Raw genomic sequence first — 19,523 nt, forward strand, 5'->3', positions numbered from 1 at the left:
ATCTGTGTGAAAATGTGTCATGCTACAACACTTCCGGCACCAGTAAGTAAAACTGAAGCTGAAATATGGTTATCTACAGTAATGCATGTGGAAAGGAAAAGCAAAATTTGTATCCATATTGCCCAGTTCTGGCCTCAATTAAAGTAATATGATAGAATACAGTGACATAAATATTTTAGCAACTGACATGTCTGTTATGTTATGAGAGTAATGTTTGCATGTATAATACTAGAATCTGTTACTGTGGAGTGCAGTTCTGTACATTTTTTTTTTTTTGTATCTGAGGAGCAAATCAGGTGTTTATTTCTTAAATAACTGAGTAATGAGGTAATAATGGAGTACAATGGTGCATCACAAAAGTAATTAAGTAATGATCGTAATGAGGAATGTGTTAGGGTATTGATGGGTGAGAAGCCTGTCTTTGCAATAGAGTAATTTTTGAGAATGCAATCCTATAGATAACAAAATTAGAACTAGTAGGCTATGATGGAATTAACAGACACAAATGATAATGTAATGCTCACTATATACAGATAGATGTAGTTTTGTTATAATGAAAATGTGTTTGACATCGGCAAAAATTCATAATATTTGTATGTGTAATTCATGACACTGAAAAAGGAAGCTGGTTGAAAAAGAAGTATTTGGATAAAGTATTAATTATATACTGCTACCTATTTGGTTTCACATGCTGTTGGAAATGGCGATTTGTATTCTGGGTAGTGACTGGCTTAAGGTAATGATACAATAAGGGAAAATATTTTTGCTCATTAACTAGTAAGTGAAGGTAGTAATCTAATTTACATGAAGTAATGTAATTTGATTTGACTAGTAATTATGTACTGGCATTGTGATCATGGTTTTGTTCTCTTTGTAATACATAAAACAAGGGCTTGATCATTTGAAATAGAAACTGAAAACATTAATTTTGAGTTCAAAGATTTGAGATACTACAAAGTAGTGTCCCCTTTGTTATCCTGTACCACCCCGAACTGGAAAAACTGAACCACTTTCTTTGCCAGGGCTTTTATTATCTATCATCATGCCCTGAAATGAGGGACATCATCCCCAAGATACTTCCCACCACTCCTTCCAACGACTCCTGAAGCGGTGTTCCATCACCCGCCCAACCTCTACAACATCCTAGTCCTTTCTTACGCCACTCCCAATCCCGACCCCTTGCCACATGGATCATACCCAGGTATGGAAGACACAAGTGCAAAACCTGCCCAATCCACCCACTCAACACTTCCTACTCTAGCCCTATCACAGGCTTATCCTATCCCACCTGTGGAAGCAGCCATCTCATTTACCAGCTCTGCTGCAACCACTGCACGGCTTTTTATATTGGTATGACTACCAACCAGCTGACCACCAGGACGAACAGCCACCGCCAAACTGTGTCCAAGAGCAAAGTGGACCACCCTTTGGCACAACATCCAGCTAAACACAACACACTTTATTTCAGTGGCTGCTTCATCACCCAAGCCGTTTGGATTCTTCCCTCCACCACCAGCTTTTCTGAACTGCGCAGATGGAATCCCTCCAGATTGTTGCTTGCATTCCAGCCCAAGATGCTGGAGATTGTGGTCATGTGTGCATAAGGTGCGCTTGCTTGCGTGCGTAAATTGTTGTGCGCTCTCTATTACTGATGAAGGCTGTGGCCAAAAGCTTTATGTCAGTGTCTTAATTGTGCCTGTCTGCAACTTAACATGCCTTCTTTATGTTAAGTAGCAATCTGTCTTTTCCAATATTGTAGATAATTATTTGAGTCAAAGTACAAAAGTACACTGAACAGATTCCATTCAATTTATATTATCTTTATAAGTAAACTATTGTGACATATTGAGGAATACATTGTATATTTATGTAAGATTACGTAACAAATACATCTTTGAAAACTGAAACATTTCTGTATACCCTAAAGTAGGATATTTTGTTTTGCTTTTCATATACAATGATGGAGGGTAACCACCTACCAGGATACTGGTGAAAATGGAGGGCATGGGACAACCATTTCGACCTGTAAAAGGCATGGACCCAACCTCAGTTAAGTTAAACAGTGAAACTTAATTGTGTAAGAAGAAATCACTGAAATGAGTGGAAGATGAGGAATTCACTCCTTTTGTAAAATGAAGAAAGTGTTACATTTCGAATTTTTTTTCTCTTCTTGCTACATAACTTCTGATTTTCAGGGACAAGCATTCTGGTATTGAAATACATTTTTTATTATATGGTATATGATTCTTTATTTGAATGAATTTTTAATAGCTTGTAATTCTTTGTATTATAAGTTTGTGCCCAGTTTGGGTAGTAAAAAAATATTGGATCTGTATACATAACTACTTTGTAAAAATCTTTGTGGGTTTTTGTTTAGACAGTGGATAACGCATTGGATTAGACAATAAATAACGTACTCTGAACTATGACATTAGTAATGAACTATGTTATATTTGAATTATGCATACTGTGGACATCACTTTCATTGTCATGCAACTATATACTTAGAAGGGCAATATAATTAGAAAATTTATTAATGGTTTAATTGGGACATGAAAACTTGTGTGTCACTTTCAGCATTAGGTTACTGCACTCTTACAAACACGATATAGGACGTCTATCATGTGCAGTATGTGGCTAGTTGTTCATCTGTGCATAAATTATAGTCAATGCATCTCGATCTTGTCATACACTGTAGGTTATTCAACAATAAAGGCTAACTGTAGTATTTGGACTGAAAATTTTGTGTGGACCACATCATTTAAAATAGCCTACTTTATACAACCACTTTACAGCCAAATCTGATGGAAGTGCAGCAACAGGAGGCATATTATCACATGTAAATACAGCAATGTTTCACACAGCTGATCCCCATAGGCTACCTATCCTATACTCAAAGCATGTTATGTATACAATGTGTTGTATTTTTTGACCTATCATTTTGCACTGTGTTACCTTGACAAATCTTATATCATTGTGAGACTATCCCTGGATGAATAAAGATAAATAAAATTAATTAAAGTTCAAAATGTAGCCACAAAAATGTTATTCTGAGTATCGAGGTACTTGCAGAACATAGCCATCCTACATCTGTCAACACTGAGCATGTAGAAATGATAGTTTTTGAAGAGAGAGCCGGGAAGGGGGTGTGGTGAAAGATATTTCCAATTCTACGACAGAATGAATGATTGGCTTTAATTTCAGAATTAGGAGAAATGTTTCACAATAAAATAAAGTGGCAAATTTGTCTCAATAATTCCCCCCTCCCCGTTTTTAGTTTCCTGTTTTGTTTACGAAGTTTTCCCTTGGGTTTAGCAATAAACATTCTCCAAGAACTATTTGAGGAAATTTTTTAACATAATTTGACATTAAATTAACAACGGTGATGCATCACTGCTCAGGAGCCAATTCTATGCAACATAAAACTGATCTTCCAGTACTTTTGCATTAGTATCTTTCCAATCATGATCCTTTTGCATTACATATTCTTAGTGAACTTTGTTTATTTTTACACTTTTCTGTAACATATTAAAGAGGCTACATATTTAAATTTTTTTATATTAAAGAGGCTACATATTTAAAAAATTTTATGTCCTTCATTATGTATGTTTTGTTTCAGACTGTAAGTAATGCGACTTGCTAAGCAAAATGATGAAGATCTCTCTTCTGTCAATAAAAAATTATCTTCCCAGACAGGTTAACTAGTGTGCTATGTACTGTAAGGTGGTTTCCAGTTATTTGTGGAACAGCCTGAATTAGGCTGGAATCACCACTACCTGTAGATCCTCTCAACAGTTATGTCACTGGAGATCTGAGAAATATTCTGCATAGCCAATTTCTGAGGGATGCTAAACAATCTCGGGTCAAGTAAGAACCAGACTTATCAACTATTGCTCTGGCAGGGAACCTTTGTGCAGCAACAACTACCAGGTGTCCAAGTGTCACACCCTCACTTTTGTTGACAACAACCAGATGGCACTCCTTTTGGCAAAATTTATGGCAATCTTGCCAGAGCACACACAGCTCCAAGTGACTTTCCACTGTCTTGTGTCTGAAGTAAGTTGTTACTGTTATATTGTCGTTAGTACATGGAGTTGTTATACAGTGTGTCTGCAACTACATCAAATGTGGAAGATGACTGCCATGTCCTCACCTAAAATTGTTTAGATTTCCTGTCAAAGATGGAGATTATGGAACTGGATTTTCAATTCAAAGCTTTCAGTAAACAATACCATCTAAATTTTGTCCACCTTACATGCTGATATTATGGAGCACCTGCACTTCCTGCACAAAATCATATGCTTCATTTGTGTGTTCTAAAGCGTAGAGCAAACACAAGTGAACAATTCATTTGTTCTTTCTGCATTTACACTGAACTGAATGGAAGGTACCACAATAGAATGAGCATCTCATCGTGCAAACACTTTTGAACATTTATGGAGTATGCGTGTATTACTGCACTGTTTTTCACTTTGAAAATGCTAAGCACTAAAAATCAGACAACACAAGTGTGTACAGCCATGATTTGTTTCAGTTGTGAAGCAAATACAGTCATACAGAAGAAGATGACATAAAATTTCTGTGTCTGAACATTCGAAGTATCATCAGAGACATCGTGTAAAATGAGCTGTTTGCTCACACTCACCTACTGTTTACATACAAGACAATGCTGTTTTCACTGATGTATGTTGGCTCAACATTAATCGGGCTTAAAATATCCTTGCAGTATAGTCTATATTCCCAGACCTTAGAGTATGAAATGTAATCAGAGCATTCCTTTGAGTGTGCACTGCATTTCGTTGCCTACTGACACTGATACAATTGTAGGTCTATATGACTCAGCAAAATGACACAAAGATGTGTTTAGACCCTACTGTATACACACTGAACAGTGTATTCATCATCCCATTTTTTCTACACCACACCTGATTTTCTATACAAGTGACAGACTTCAGATGTTTGAGTCAGGACTTAAAGCCTGGAGACGACAGTTGCCATGCATGTGACACTTGCACATGAATGAATGTATGTTAATTTGTGTGAATTTTCTACTTCTGAGAAAGGACTTAGTCTGAAAGCTGAGTATGCGTAGCTTCTTTTCCACTGTGACTGACTGCAGCCCAATGTCTCCCCTATGTGGTGAATCAATATATCTTTTCCCTATTGTTGAGATTTGGTTGGTTGGTTGGCTGGTTGTTTGTTGACTGATTTGATGGAGAGGACCAAACAGTGAGGTCATCGGTCCCTTGTTGAGATATCTGATGTTAATTGTATGAACATCTAATTCCATTACTGAATAAATGACACCCATTTTAACCACATTAGCTGAGTATCAAAATACTAAATGTCCTCAAAGCTTGAAAACAAACTATTAATAAATATTTAATGACAGATTCCCTTTTATGAAGCTTTTGCAGATTAAGTTAGTAAATTTATTAATGAATTATTTAATACATTTGTCTGACAGTTATTTTTAGAGATAACACCAAATTTCTAGATGGTATACAGACGAGCAGCACAACACATCACTGTGTGATATTCATTGCACAGACAACTTTTATTAACATCAAGAAACAACAACATACACCCCACAACATGAGGGATCTAATGATGACATACAAGATGGTTTAATAAGGCTGGCAAATTTCCATTAAAGATTGAAATATTTTTGTTGCACCTTCATGGTTGGTAAGCTTTAGCATTCCAAGGAAATCACTAAGAATTTCAACAGCATACAGTTCATTGATAGCCACCTGAATTGGTCAGTGTGTCAACTGCAACTGAAAATGGAGAACACTGAATTCAGTGCTGTTATTAAACATTTTCATTTGAAGGACCGGAATGCCGCATAAATCAAAACAGATCTGTATGAATTTCACATGGACTCTGCACCATCACTGAAGACCATTTACTTTTGGATTAATAAATTTAAATCTAGTCAGACAAGTACCGAAGGTGAAGCGCAATCCGGCTGTCCAACTGAGATCACCACTAAAGCAAAAACACTGACAAAATTCATGATTTGGTAATATATAACTACTAAATAAAAATTTGTGAGACTGTAGGCACCTCAACAGAATGAGCGCATAACATTCTGCACGGAGAATTGGGAATGAACAAACTGTGTGCGAAGTGGGTGCTGTGACTGCTCATACTTTATCAAAAGTGCTTCTGACAACATTTCAACACAATGGCAGGTGATGTTTAATTGCAATCTGCAAGACTTTTTGCATCAATTTGTGACACTTTATGAAACCTGGAGCCATCAGTAATGAGTCAAAACGGCAGTCAAAACAATGGACAACAGTGGTGAAAGTGCACCAAAGAATGCAAAACCCATTTGTCAACTATTTTTTGGAATTCCTAAGGATGCCTCATGGATTACTTGGAAAAAGGCAGAGCCATAACTGGACACTTTATGCTTCACTGTTGGATCATTTTGCAACTTGCATTGGCTGAAAAAAAGACCAAGGTTGGCATGCACAAATAGGTTCTTTCACCAGGATAATGCACCATCCCACACATCAGTGATAACAATGGTGAAAGTGCTTGAATTGGGTTCTGAGTTGGTTTCTCATCCACCCTATGCATCAGACTTAACCCCATTTACCAGACTTAGCACGAAGTTCTTGTTCACTAACTTGAAGCTTTGGCTAGCTGGGAAGAAATTTTCAGCAAATGACAACCTATTTTGCCAATGGGATGGAAAAGCTGGAAGATCACTGAACCAAGTATATCCCCTCAAAGGAGACCATGTTGAGCAGTGAGTTGTTTATGAAACAAGAAGTTTTTTCTTGCTTTTTTACCTGAGGTATCAAACCACCATTGGATGAACAAACTTAAATTTTTAATCACCAAAATTCCAAGTCAGAAAACAAAGAAGAATAAACAGTGCAATTAGTCATGTACTGGCAGAAACCAAACCAACAAAATGTAAGTGTGAAGCATTTCCAGGCCTGAAAGAAGTCTTAGAAATGTCTGCAAGACAAATTAAGAGGAAAAACTGGATGATGATGATGCCACAAAGAAACAAAGACAGGAAACTCAGAATATGAACAGAGCTTTAAAAAACCAAACTACCAGTTTGTCAAAAATAAAAGGTAGGTAGACTGTTGCATTGTAGAATGCTCAAACAATATTACTCATATGTTCAGCAATTTTTGTCTATTCCAAGCACATTAAAACACCCCCAAGTGGATCTCTGTTGAGAAAAAACTATTTCTAATGTTTTATGAATCCCTAGCAGCATTTATTTTATTTTTTACGAAAACTAGGTACCATATGACCAGTGTCGTCTTTGATTAGGCAATGAAATGATGTTAAGAAATTTCTACCAAGCTTGAACAAAACTCTCTTCAATCAACTTAGCAAGTAATTCGTGTCACAAACATCTTTAGGAAGAGCATGTGTAATACTTTTGCTGAGAAGTCAATCATCCAGCATCTGGAACATTCTGAAGACCATGAGATAGTAAAACATTTAGAGGACATAGGTGACAGAAGAAGGAAAAAACATCCTGTAATTGTGAACTTATGTTTACGATTAGAGGCATTGACAGTAATTAGAAACTGCCCACTTCACACTTTGTCAAATTCAGGAGTAAAATGAAATTTTTTGGAACACTCTTTTTATGTGAACTAATTATTTACGGGTGTGTATTTCAATTTAAATGGAACAGAGAGTGTTAGCTGTTTACGATTTCACATATTTGTTCAAAAACATGTACCAAAATATGTTTGGTACTTACTTCTCTTCCAGCAAGGTCTTAATTAATTTAAAGACACAAGGAAGGCATACAACATTGTTAGGAACAATAGGAAGATGCAGAATGTAGGTAATACTAACCAACAGTGATTTGTAACCACATTCATTTCAAAAAAATGAATATGAAAATTGTAGTTCACTTCCTTAGCTACTCTGTTACTGCAGTTGTTAGAATGTATATAAGAACGAAAAAACTGCAGCATGATACAGCAAAACCACAGTTTTAAATACTTTATCTACAACTGACATTCTGAATAGTAGAGGAAACATTAGAAATGGTAAAATCAGTTTTATGATGCTACAATATATAATAAAAAGACAGGCAAAATAACAACTCCGTGTATTATTGGACTGATACTGTTAATGCTACTGATCAGTATCGTGTTGAGGAAGAAACTGTTAGAACTAAATTTTTACTGAGCAGCAAGTTGAATCAAAAAACAGTGGGGGCTTGTTCCAAATATGTACTATTAACTCCCTTGAAATTGTGAACAAAAAAAAACAAAGTTATCAGATGTTCTTTCTAAACAATTGTTAGTTGAAAATGAAAGATGAGACATGGCTGTTTGAGGAGCCTGAAAATGTGGAAATTACAAATGCTGTGATTTAGAGCATCTTTCTTCATCTCAGAAAGATACTTCTATTAAGTAGTGTACAGTAGCATTTTTGCTGGCTACTTAGCTCATTATTGGATCCAGAATTTTCATTGCTTCATCTAACAAAGAGCTCCAAGACAAGAGAATTATTTCTCCATTACATGGTAAATGGTACTGCATATCATTTTGCAGGCACAAGTTGTATGTTGTACAGTTACCATATTTAGAGGAGTATAAAGCAACACTGAATGTAAGACGAACCCCAATGTGGCTTCTTCAGGAAAAGTTATTTTTTAACATAATCTGACTATTCAAAATTACAAACTTTTCATGATGTAAGGAATCTGCCTGAACAGTTAACATTACACCTATTCTAAACTTATGCCATTTCCTGATTGTCTACATTTTGATAACACAAGGAGAAATTCCTTTTCTGTTTGCTTTGCCTGTCGTCTGTGGTATCACTGTTTTTAATCATCATTGTCACTGCTGTAATAGGACAGCTGTGAAACTTACATCTTCGTTGTCACAAATGTTTGGCTGTTTTGTTCTGAATATATTGAGATTTCTGAGGTGGCGGTGATGGTGAGACCTGAGAATACAGCTTCTTTGCCACAATACATACTGGATTTCACTTCTATACTGACGTGAGAAGGTTAGAATGTCTCTTGCTTCCAAATATATCATTTGCCGGTCACTTTCTCATTGGCTGTGTAGAACCAGCAGCTGACACACCCTCTATCATTTCCGGAATATCTCACGGTGAAACAGAGACAGCAATATCTTTTAGGGTACAGGTCATATGTAACAAGACAATTAATACATAAGTAAAAGCTCACAATCATGATTCAGTCCAACACTCAAACTTTTTGCCGTCACACAATAGTGACGCCATTGTTACGATAACACTTGCAGCCAGTTTCATGTGATTTATTTCATTTGTTAGACATTTAATTCCAGAATAATTTTCTTTTCCGTTTCATCTGTATATCACCATCTCGTTCTAAAACTAATTTAATGCTGGTAACAATTTTCCCTGGTATTTTAATAAATCAACATCAAATTTCTCGTTCGTAACCCACTTGGGGAATGATTACAGTTTCTCATAACCAAATAAAATCTTGACTTGGGTTCAGAATCAAGCAACAGTTTTTAAAGTACAGGTTTTTTGCATTTTAGTGTTACCTTTACTTCAAAAGCAACATAAATGTGTGTACACGGTATCCATAAACATATGAGAACTTTTCATGGCAAGCCATACAAATACAACAAAGGTTTGTAACTTGAGAGAATTTAATTCTATTGCCTCCTGTATTAAAATAAAATCGCAAATTTTGAAGCAGAGCATTAGAATGTTGTAATGGTCAGTTCATAGTTTCTCGCGTATCCCTTGCACTAGCAAGGCGAGTCAAATGTCACCTGTTTATTCAAGCAAGGTCGTTAAAATATCAAGCTCTTCAGTGTATCAGGAAATCTCAAGCCTGTTCAAATGCAAGTATTGTTTGCAATGCCCTACCCTTCGGAATCCTTCAAACTACATTTGTATGAAACCTCAACATACAAAGCTTCACCTGTAAACATAAGGCAACCTCTATATTAATCTATTAAACAATGTAAAAAGTTTACCTCAATAGCAATATTTTATAATCTGAATATAAGATGACCCTGTATTTTTCGAATGATGAATTTCGGAAAAAACTTCAGCTATTAGTCAAGCGGCAGCATGAGAACACACATGAAAAGAGGATTTTACATCTGCAATCTTTTGGAGCCAGTGGCTCCCCAGCAGTAGGGCTGAAGGGGAGGGAAGAGAGATGAAGGAAAACAATGGGAGATGTTTAGGAAAAGGTTTAGAGTTCAGAAAAGTTACCCAGAGCCCCGCATCTGGAGAGACTTGCTGGACAGAATGAGGAGGAAAGACTGGACTAATTATCAAGTACCAACATCAAACAACGTAAACAGGATGGAATGTAACAGTGTAGTTTCAGCTCTCTGAGACTGCAGATGAGCCTACAAGTTGTGCTTGTGTGTGTGTGTGTGTGTGTGTGTGTGTGTGTGTGTGTGTGTGTGTGTACTGCTGGCAAAGGCCTTAATGACCAAAAGCTATGATTGTGTGAATCTTTTTATTGCGCCTATCATGGCTCAGCATCTCCGCTATCAGGTAAATATGGTATTTTATAAGAAAAATGTAAAGTTGAGGGTTCTTAACAGCTTCAAATACTCACAGTTTCACTGGTGGATGACGAGTGTGGAGAACAACTCTTCTTGCTTAATGTGAACTGTATAATAATTGCAAGAAAATGTTCAAAGACAAGACAAGTTCAGACACAAAGTACTCAAAAATACACTGTAGAGCCAAAAAAACTGCTACACCTGCCTAATATTGTGTAGAGTCCCTGCACGCATGCAGAAGTGCCACAATACAATGTGGCATGGACTCTACTAATTTCTGAAGTAGTGCTGGAGGGAACAGACACCATGAATCCTGCAGGGCTGTTCTTAAATCCATAAGAGTACAAGAGGGTGGAGAACTCTTCTGAACAGCACGTTGCAAGGCATCCCAGATATGCTCAATAATGTTCAAGTCTGGGGAGTTTGGTAGACAGCACAAGTGTTTAAAACTCAGAGAGGTGTTTCTGGAGCCACTCTGTAGCAATTCTGGACGTGCGTAGCGTCGCACTGTCCTGCTGGAATTGCCCATATCTGTCGGAATGTACAATAGATATGAATGGATGCAGGTGATCAGACAGGATGCTTATGTATGTGTATGTATGTATGTATGTGTCACCAGATGTACCAGGGGTCCATGTCACTACAATTTCACAAACCCCATACCATTATAGAGCCTCCACCAGCTTTAACAGCCCCCTGCTGACACGCAGGTTTTATGGATTCACGAGGTTGTCTCCATACCCATACACGTCCGTCTGCTGGATAGAATTTGAAACAAGACTTGTCTGACCATGCAACATGTTTCCTATCATCAACAGTCTAAAGTTGGTGTTGACGGGACCAGACGAAACATAATGCTTTGTGTTGTGTTGTCATCAAGGGTACACACGTGTGCCTTCGGCTTCAAAAGCCCATATCGATGATGATTCATTGAACGGTTCACACACTGACACTTGCTGATGGCCCAGCATTGAAACCTGCAGCAGTTTGCGGAAGGGCTGCACGTCTGTCACACCAAACGATTCTCTTCAGTCTTCTTTGGTCCTATTCTTGCAGAATCTCTTTCCAGCTGCAGCAATGTCAGAGATTTGATGTTTCACTGGATTCCTGATACACACTCATGAAAGGTCGTATGGGAAAATCCCTACTTCATCGCTACCTTGCAGATACTGTGTCAAATTGCTTGTGCGCAGACTGTAAAACCACATTCAAACTCACTTAAAATCTTGATAACCTGCCATTGTAGCAGCAGTAACTGATCAAACAACTGCACCATAATCTTGTCTTATGTAGGCGTTGCAGACCTCAGTGCCGTATTCTTCCTGTTTACGTATCTCTGTATTTGAATATGCATGCCTACACCAGTTTCTTTGGCACTTCAGTGTGTGTAGTTCATTTGTATTGAACTTATGTGCCAAATAAAATATATTTCTTACAATAAAGGATGACAGCCAAAAACAGTTGCAGGATAAATTTTTTTATATTATTATTATTATTATTATTATTAAAATTCTTGACCAAGGTTTCGGTACATATAAATGTACCTTCATCAGAAGTAAAACTTCCTGAACAGAAAGACACATTCATTAGAAAAGCCATATCAACGAAAGTGAGAAACAGAAGCTTAAGTAAAAGTGAAATTACTACATTAATGTAGGCACAAAATCATTAGTACTTACTAAAAATTACATCATGCAATGGAGAATAATAAAATTAATCATGCCAAAGGCGTCGTCAATAATTAAAACATCATCTCCATTTGTACAACCTGTGTAATGGGCACAGGGTCAAAGCGAACAGTATTAGCAGCATTACTTCACTTATGAACTATTGAGACACGACTATGAAATCACTAGGGCAGATGGTTTCACCGAGAGAGGGCACTTGCATGTGCCAGACTCGCGCATATTAAAATCCATAAATACATACATGAGCGCATCAACAAATTATTAAAGGTTGTGTTAATTCAAACTCTGTCTTAATAAGTAAAACGTATAAGGCCAATTAAAGACATTTATGTAAAATAGAAATATAGAACCAATTTATCTGTATCCTAGTGTCAAACGGATAAAGCTTGCGCTTGGAACATCTGACGAGAGAGGGCACTAGTGTAATGCGCGAGAGTCTCGCGTAACGTAGTTAGTAAGTACTAATGATTTTGTGCCTACATTAATGTAGTAATTTCACTTTTACTTAAGCTTCTGTTTCTCACTTTCGTTGATATGGCTTTTCTAATGAATGTGTCTTTCTGTTCAGGAAGTTTTACTTCTGATGAAGGTACATTTATATGTACCGAAACCTTGGTCAAGAATTTAAAAAAAAATTTTATCCTGCAACTGTTTTTGGCTGTCATCCTTTATTGTGAAGAATTTTAACAGTTGCTGCCGCAGCCATGTTTAAAATCATGAAATATATTTCTTACATTCCATTAATATATTTCGTTGTCTTTCCTTCATCACTCTTCCCATTTTAACTGAAAGAAATTAGTATGTTAAATCTGAGAAAAATGGTATTGTTTGTGACGGATGTAGAAGTCTTGACATCATATTGAAGAGGCTCTCAAGTTTTTTAGTTACCAGCATACAGACTGAAGAACAAATTTTAGTTGTATTCAAAATGTGATTGTGGCTAAGGAGGCCTACACAAATGCTTTCAAAGGGAGCAAGTATTCTTCTCAGGCTTGTTCACTGTCTCAGATGAAATGAAACATATGCTGTTATTATTCCCCTAATCCCCAAATATACTATTTGCATTATGAAAGGCTATGCCCATAGTGTTCCAACATAATGCCCATTGCTACCAGAGATTTATTTATTAAAGGAGCTAGACTAAAATTATTTACTTGATCAGTGGTTGCAATGAGCCTTCTGCATCTGTTACAGGTTAGACAAGTTTTGGATGTGACGAAGTGAAGTCTCTGTGTTTTATTATGTTAATTTTGAGATCAGGCAGGAGCATTCAAATGCAGAAATTGGGCAGTAAAAAGAAGAGTAATGGGGGCCCGTCTTGGAGCACACCAAGAGTCTAACACGGAAGTTCACAAGGCAAGTGTATCTACTGTTGCTAATGACTCATAAGCAGGAATCAGAGAGTCTATGATCTTACTGACAGGTGATTAATAACCATAAAAGAGCTAAGTCAGAAAATAGAAGAGCTATTAATCATTGTCACCTTTAGTAAAATTTTCTAAAGGACTTCCAACTTTAAGACAATCCTCTTCTTGCAGTTAACTGGTGTTTCCTTTGAGTTGTGTAGATGCATGTGTGTTTAATACACGTCAGTAAATTAATTGATTAGATTCAAAGAAGATAATAATATGGAAGTTTTTTACTCTTATACCTGCAACCAAACCTAAAATGAATATGAAGAAAGGTTAATAAACAATTTGCCCCATAATTATCTTGAACAAGCAACAGAACATCGAGTAAGCACATGGCATGGAGGTCGATAATGAAAATGGTAACTACCGTATTTACTCGAATCTAAGCCGCACCTAGAAAATGAGACTTGAAATCAAGGAAAAAAAAATTTCCCAAATCTAAGCCGCACCTGAAATTTGAGACTCGAAATTCAAGGGGAGAGAATAGTTTTAGGCCGCACCTCCAAATCGAAACAAAGTTGGTCCATTGTAATACGAGACACAATTTAGGTTGAATGAATGACGATACAGCTACAGTAGTATGCTTCGAGTCGTAAGCTTAGCAGTTAAGCTTTACCAGGTAGCCATTGCTATGCGTCACACGCTCCGTCCGTATTTATGCGGGTATTCTTCCTTTTTCACATGCTTCGTCTGGTTTGAATTGTTTATTTATTTTTCTTTGATCTGATAAGCGCCGTTCTCTTTGTTATAGGTGTTTACGTCACTCTAAGCTGAAAATGCATTACTGTACTGTCATGCACTGTTTGTCGCATTCTGATAATGAGTGTTTATGGCCTGTCGCCACTCGCGGCATGGCTTGCTTTTGGGCACGCTACTGCCGCTTACAATTGGGAGAAAAAAAAAATAATAAAATAAAAAAATAAAATAAAAGAGAGAGAGAAAGAGAGAGAGAGAGAGAGAGAGAGAGAGAGAGAGAGAGAGAGAGGGAGAGGGAGAGGGAGAGGGAGAGGGGAACCGTCTCATTGGCGAAAAAATGGCAAGAGACTGCTATTTGTTGTTACTTACACTGTTGCTTTCTTTGATAATGATCAACAAGAACCAAATAATATACTGTGTATAATAGAAGTTCTGAACGAGAGTTTAGTGAAAATTTTTCTCCGTTTGAAAATCTTTGCAGACGCCTCTTTAGTACATAACATTCTGCACAGAAATTAGAGTCATCTTAGATTTAAAAATCTAGTCAATTGCCGTGTTTCATTTCTGACTGTATCACTATTAGGCATAAGAATAATACGAATATAAACATGACATATGTATATTCTTCCGGGTTTGCTGTTGTCTCACTCTAGTTTCCTAGTGTATTAGGCAGACAGGATTTAAATGAGATACTAACAAACACGAAACAATACATAGCAAAATGTTTATATTTGTATTATTCTTATGGTGAAGAGAATACTGCATGTGATTCACAGTTCATAAAAGTTCCTATTAGCAACCATCTCTTCTCACAGGTAGGAAAAAATTCAGAACGTAGAGTTGCCCATATTGACAAACATCCCAAACAGTCTTGCCAGTCGGATTTTCGTAGTACATTGAAATGCTGCTACATTCGAAGATGAACAATACGGAATTCGTATTCACTTCGTTGGATAATGTATAAAAATGCAGTGATCGAAACTCGGGGCGGAGAAAAAAGCTCGTCTTCCACCTTTTTTTAAATTTATTTACTGACGCAGAGGTTTTGGCGCCAGTATCCATCTTTGTGCCTGCAAAGCACGCCTGTGTAGCGCTACATATATTCGACGGCAAAAATTAGTTGTGGCGGCACCTACCAACATTTTTCAGAACTTCCGCTTACTTTGCACTCAATTCTAAGCCGCAGGCGGTTTTTTGGATTACAAAAAATCGGAAAAAAGTGTGGCTTAGATTCGAGTAAATACGGTATGCAATCGCATAAATCCAGGGCTTATCACAAAGCTTTTATGTCTACTTCAAAACACACTGCAATCAAATACTAACACACAAGAATTGGTTAGAAGCACTATGTTTCTTTTAGGTATCATCATTTATTTATCCCAAATATAATTATAAGAAGTATCCCAAGAGTGGAAAAAAAAATTAGAATTACAGGAGATAATGTGTATCCATTGACTGAAAAACTGCAGAAATAAATTGTTACCAATCATAGGGTAGAGTCAGCTGTCAGACAAACCTGCTTGGCATACAGTACTACACCCTACCACTGCTGATTGACAAGAAACCTCTCCCACATGCAACACTTTAGTAAAGAAAATGACAGCACGGTGAATTCCACAACATGCCTACGTTAACGAACACCGTAGCACTGCTTGTGACATCTGCTGCGTGACAAAATTATTTACACAGCTCTGTTATGCCGTAAGAACTGGCAATTTTTTATTACAAGGTCAGGATTACAACCTTATGGAAATTCAAAAAGAAGTAACTTCAACAACAGTTCTTCTGTTTGTTGACTTCAAATTCCAAAAAAACATGCTATGCAGGGAATGAATTCTTCTCAAACATTTCAATTCAACAACCATCTAACAGAACAAAACTTACAGGACAAAAGTCTGTGCTACAATGTCTACAGTAGTTAAGAGATCTTTTTACTAATACACCTTTGAACAGATTGTTGAGAGCATTCAGACACCAGACTATCCTTGGACATATGTACATAAAGATATGCAGCACCAATGGCAAACATTGCATTAGAAATGTTACTCCTAACTCACTGTTTTTATTTCTGTATTAAACTGATAGAAGTACTGGGACAAAGCAGAAAGATCTGGAACATTTACTTTTTGCGAGTACTCTCAAAGAATTTCGTAACTACTGCTAGCTACATACCAAAAGTATAAAACCAAAACGATATATATTTACAGTATTACCGAAAATTCTGAACATCATAAGCTCTTGTTTCTACCACTGGCCTTGGAAAGTCCATTATTATTTTCAGGTCACTGCCTCATGCCTTGTTAGGGTTTTGTTGAACGGCCTTAAACATACGAAGATTGCTAGCCGAAATGTGTTTCGAACTGTATTCACTGAAATGTGCTAATCACATAATTTTATACAGTGTATCACGTTTCAAAATTAAAAGTGACTGCACTATCATCAGTCTTTGATACATGATACTGTGCTAAAGTTATGAAGTACTAGTTTGTACTGGAAAGTAAGAAAACTACCACTGCATACTCTGCTGATAAGTAAAAGGTGCATTCAAACATATCAGTACTTAGATATTTAAGAAAAATTATAATTAAAAACCCACCTCCACTTTTGTCTAAAGGTGGAAACAACAAAAACATGACAAATTCTCACATGCACATTGCACTGTTAATCAAGCAATGGACTTGGCAGCCCAAGAGCCCATTGGTAATATGGAAGAACGTTAATAAGAATAAGTCAGCCCGAATGAGCAACAAATCTAGGCATTGCTTTGTCTTCCCTTATGTGATGACTTCACTACTAAAATAGTCAAAATTACCAGTTTTCTTCAAAATCCCTTAATCTTCAAGAATTTTCCTAAAATTGTGTAGGTAAAATTAATTTCCCCCGAGAACTGCAGGTTTTGCACGAAACTCCTCACCCAGGCTGTTCTGTTCAGCATGGAGGAGGAAACAGGACAAGTAATTTAATGGCGGTAAGATCTGTTAACTACATGCATGCAGTCTTAACTACAAACACAAGTGCAAAATGTGTTAAATACTCACATTTTCTAGCATCCACACAGTCCTGGCTCTCCGAGTGTGTCGGAGTGGGAGGTCCCTCTCCCATGCTGGCAGGGCCACTAGTGTCCACTTTCAGTGGCTCTGTAGCACTACGCTGATTTGTGAGAAGCAGCACATTCTGCAAGCTCTGCAAGGTTTTCTGCTGCAAGACATCTGACTGTTCAAGAGCCTTGCCACCTGCAATCTGCGACAGTATTCGTGGTAGACTAACGAGGTTGCTAGGTGGGCCAGGAACATTGCAGGTTGGGGTTGGGGCCTGTGGTGGAGGTACTACTGCAGGTGGTTGTGATGACAACCTAGGTAGGACTGCAGCTAACAGTACAGGACCCTGTGAATGAGAAGGTGTCGAGCTCGCAGCAGCACTGGCAGATCCCGCATCTGGTGTATGACCATAGGATGCCTCAGATGTGGGTGTGCTATCACCAGGAGATATGTCCATATCCTGTGCAGCCTGCTGCCCATCACCATCTTGCACTTGTGATGTTTGCTGCTGCGGTTGTTGTTGTGACTGTTGTGCCTGCTGTTGCTGTGATTGTTGCTGCTGCTGCTGTTGCTGCTGTGGTGGTGTTACTTGCTGCTGCACTTGTTGTGCAACCTGTTGCTGTGACTGCTGTTGCTGCTGCTGCTGGTGATGGTGGTGGTGATGCTGGTGGTGGTGATGGTGGTGGTGGTGATGGTGAGGTGGTTGCTGCTGCTGTTGCACCTGTTGCTGAGACTGGCTCTGAGGCACAGGTTGCTTTCGCAGTGCACGATCATCACCATCAACCACGATAGTTGGAGGAACCTGCAACTGCTGCTGTTGTGACTGTTGCTGTTGTGGCTGCTGCTGTTGCTGCTGCTGGCTAGCCCAGTAGGAATCACGCTTCTCCGGCTGTCTTTTGGAACTGCTGTCCCGTGAGTTACTCAGTGAAGTGCTTCGTGAGTTGGAATGTTTATCATGAGCTGGTGGGAGAAAAAGTGATCCCATTATATATACATGCATACTGCACTACAAAGTCTAATTTAAATAATATTTTACATAATTATCTGAAGGATAATGCTTCATAATTTCAAGTTTTTATACCTAATAAACAAGTATAAATGAAATCATTTCTGTACATCTTTCAGTTAAAATCCTAGGCAACCTATGTTTAAAATATCACAGACAATTTAGAAATTATGTAACCTTCCTTTTATTTTAGTGGCATTTTTGCTAATTAAACTCAAAAAAATTTTCATAAAATGAAGTATTAAAATAGTGTGTCCAACCAGATCTTGACACTTTACCCTTGCTTTTCCAATAAAGGAGTCTCACCATGACTCATGAAAGGAAAGCAAGTTGTGAACCCCACTTAGACGGCTCAGTCAGTAAGAGCACTGCCAAATAAAATATTTAAGATTAAAAAGATTAAACTACATGGTACGCAAAAGTATAAACAGAAGTGTCATAAATAACTGTAACTGGCAATATCAAACAATTACATCACAAAATGAGGAAAAAAGTAGTTGTGGAACAAAGTGACTGACAGAAACATAGTATGTCAAAGTGATTGAAAGAATTCATACTAAGGACCCAGATATGAAGTAAGTTCCTTAAAAAGTTGACAGAATCTAAAAATTCAATAAAATTTTTACACAAAACAAAGTGTTTATTATAAAAATGGAAGAAGAGGCAGAAATGAAACACAAAGTTATGGTCCAGGTCAAGGTCCGAGATCTTAATATTTGTAATATACCTTTATTACGGTTAACATTATGTTCATGTTACAGTCTTCAATCACTGATACACCAATACAAAGTGCCTGATGAACATTGATTTACAAACAATTCTCCGAGTATTGTGTTTAATTTCAGTATTTGGTGCCCAAATCATCATTCCTTTGACCCACAACTACCGCTGCTGTTCTCAACTAGCATTGGATGTTCTGCACAGTGAGAGTGTTTGATAAAGCCATAATGCTCATTCTGTCACAGAAAATTCCACTTCTTAGATCCATAATGCACATGATTTATCACAGCAGTAGATCTAATGCATTTTTTCAATATCCCATACCACTGAAAGATATTCCATGCATTCTTCAAATAAATTTTATTACACATTAGCCGGCCCCTGTGGCCGAGTGGTTCTAGGCACTTCAGTCCGGAACCGTGCTGCTGCTA

At 37.4% G+C, this 19,523-nt stretch overlaps 1 protein-coding gene across 2 annotated transcripts in view; it reads right to left on the minus strand.

The window, feature by feature from the left end:
- Positions 1-19,523, minus strand: part of LOC126187462 (WW domain-containing adapter protein with coiled-coil homolog) — a 99,097-nt gene that overhangs the window by 26,146 nt on the left and 53,428 nt on the right. For both annotated transcript variants that reach the window (XM_049928556.1, XM_049928557.1), the window contains one exon: positions 17,367-18,326. In XM_049928556.1, coding sequence (XP_049784513.1) covers positions 17,367-18,326 — 960 coding nt within the window. The remainder of the gene's footprint in view (positions 1-17,366; positions 18,327-19,523) is intronic.

Source organism: Schistocerca cancellata, chromosome 5 (assembly GCF_023864275.1).
Source record: "Schistocerca cancellata isolate TAMUIC-IGC-003103 chromosome 5, iqSchCanc2.1, whole genome shotgun sequence".
NCBI lineage: Eukaryota > Metazoa > Arthropoda > Insecta > Orthoptera > Acrididae > Schistocerca > Schistocerca cancellata.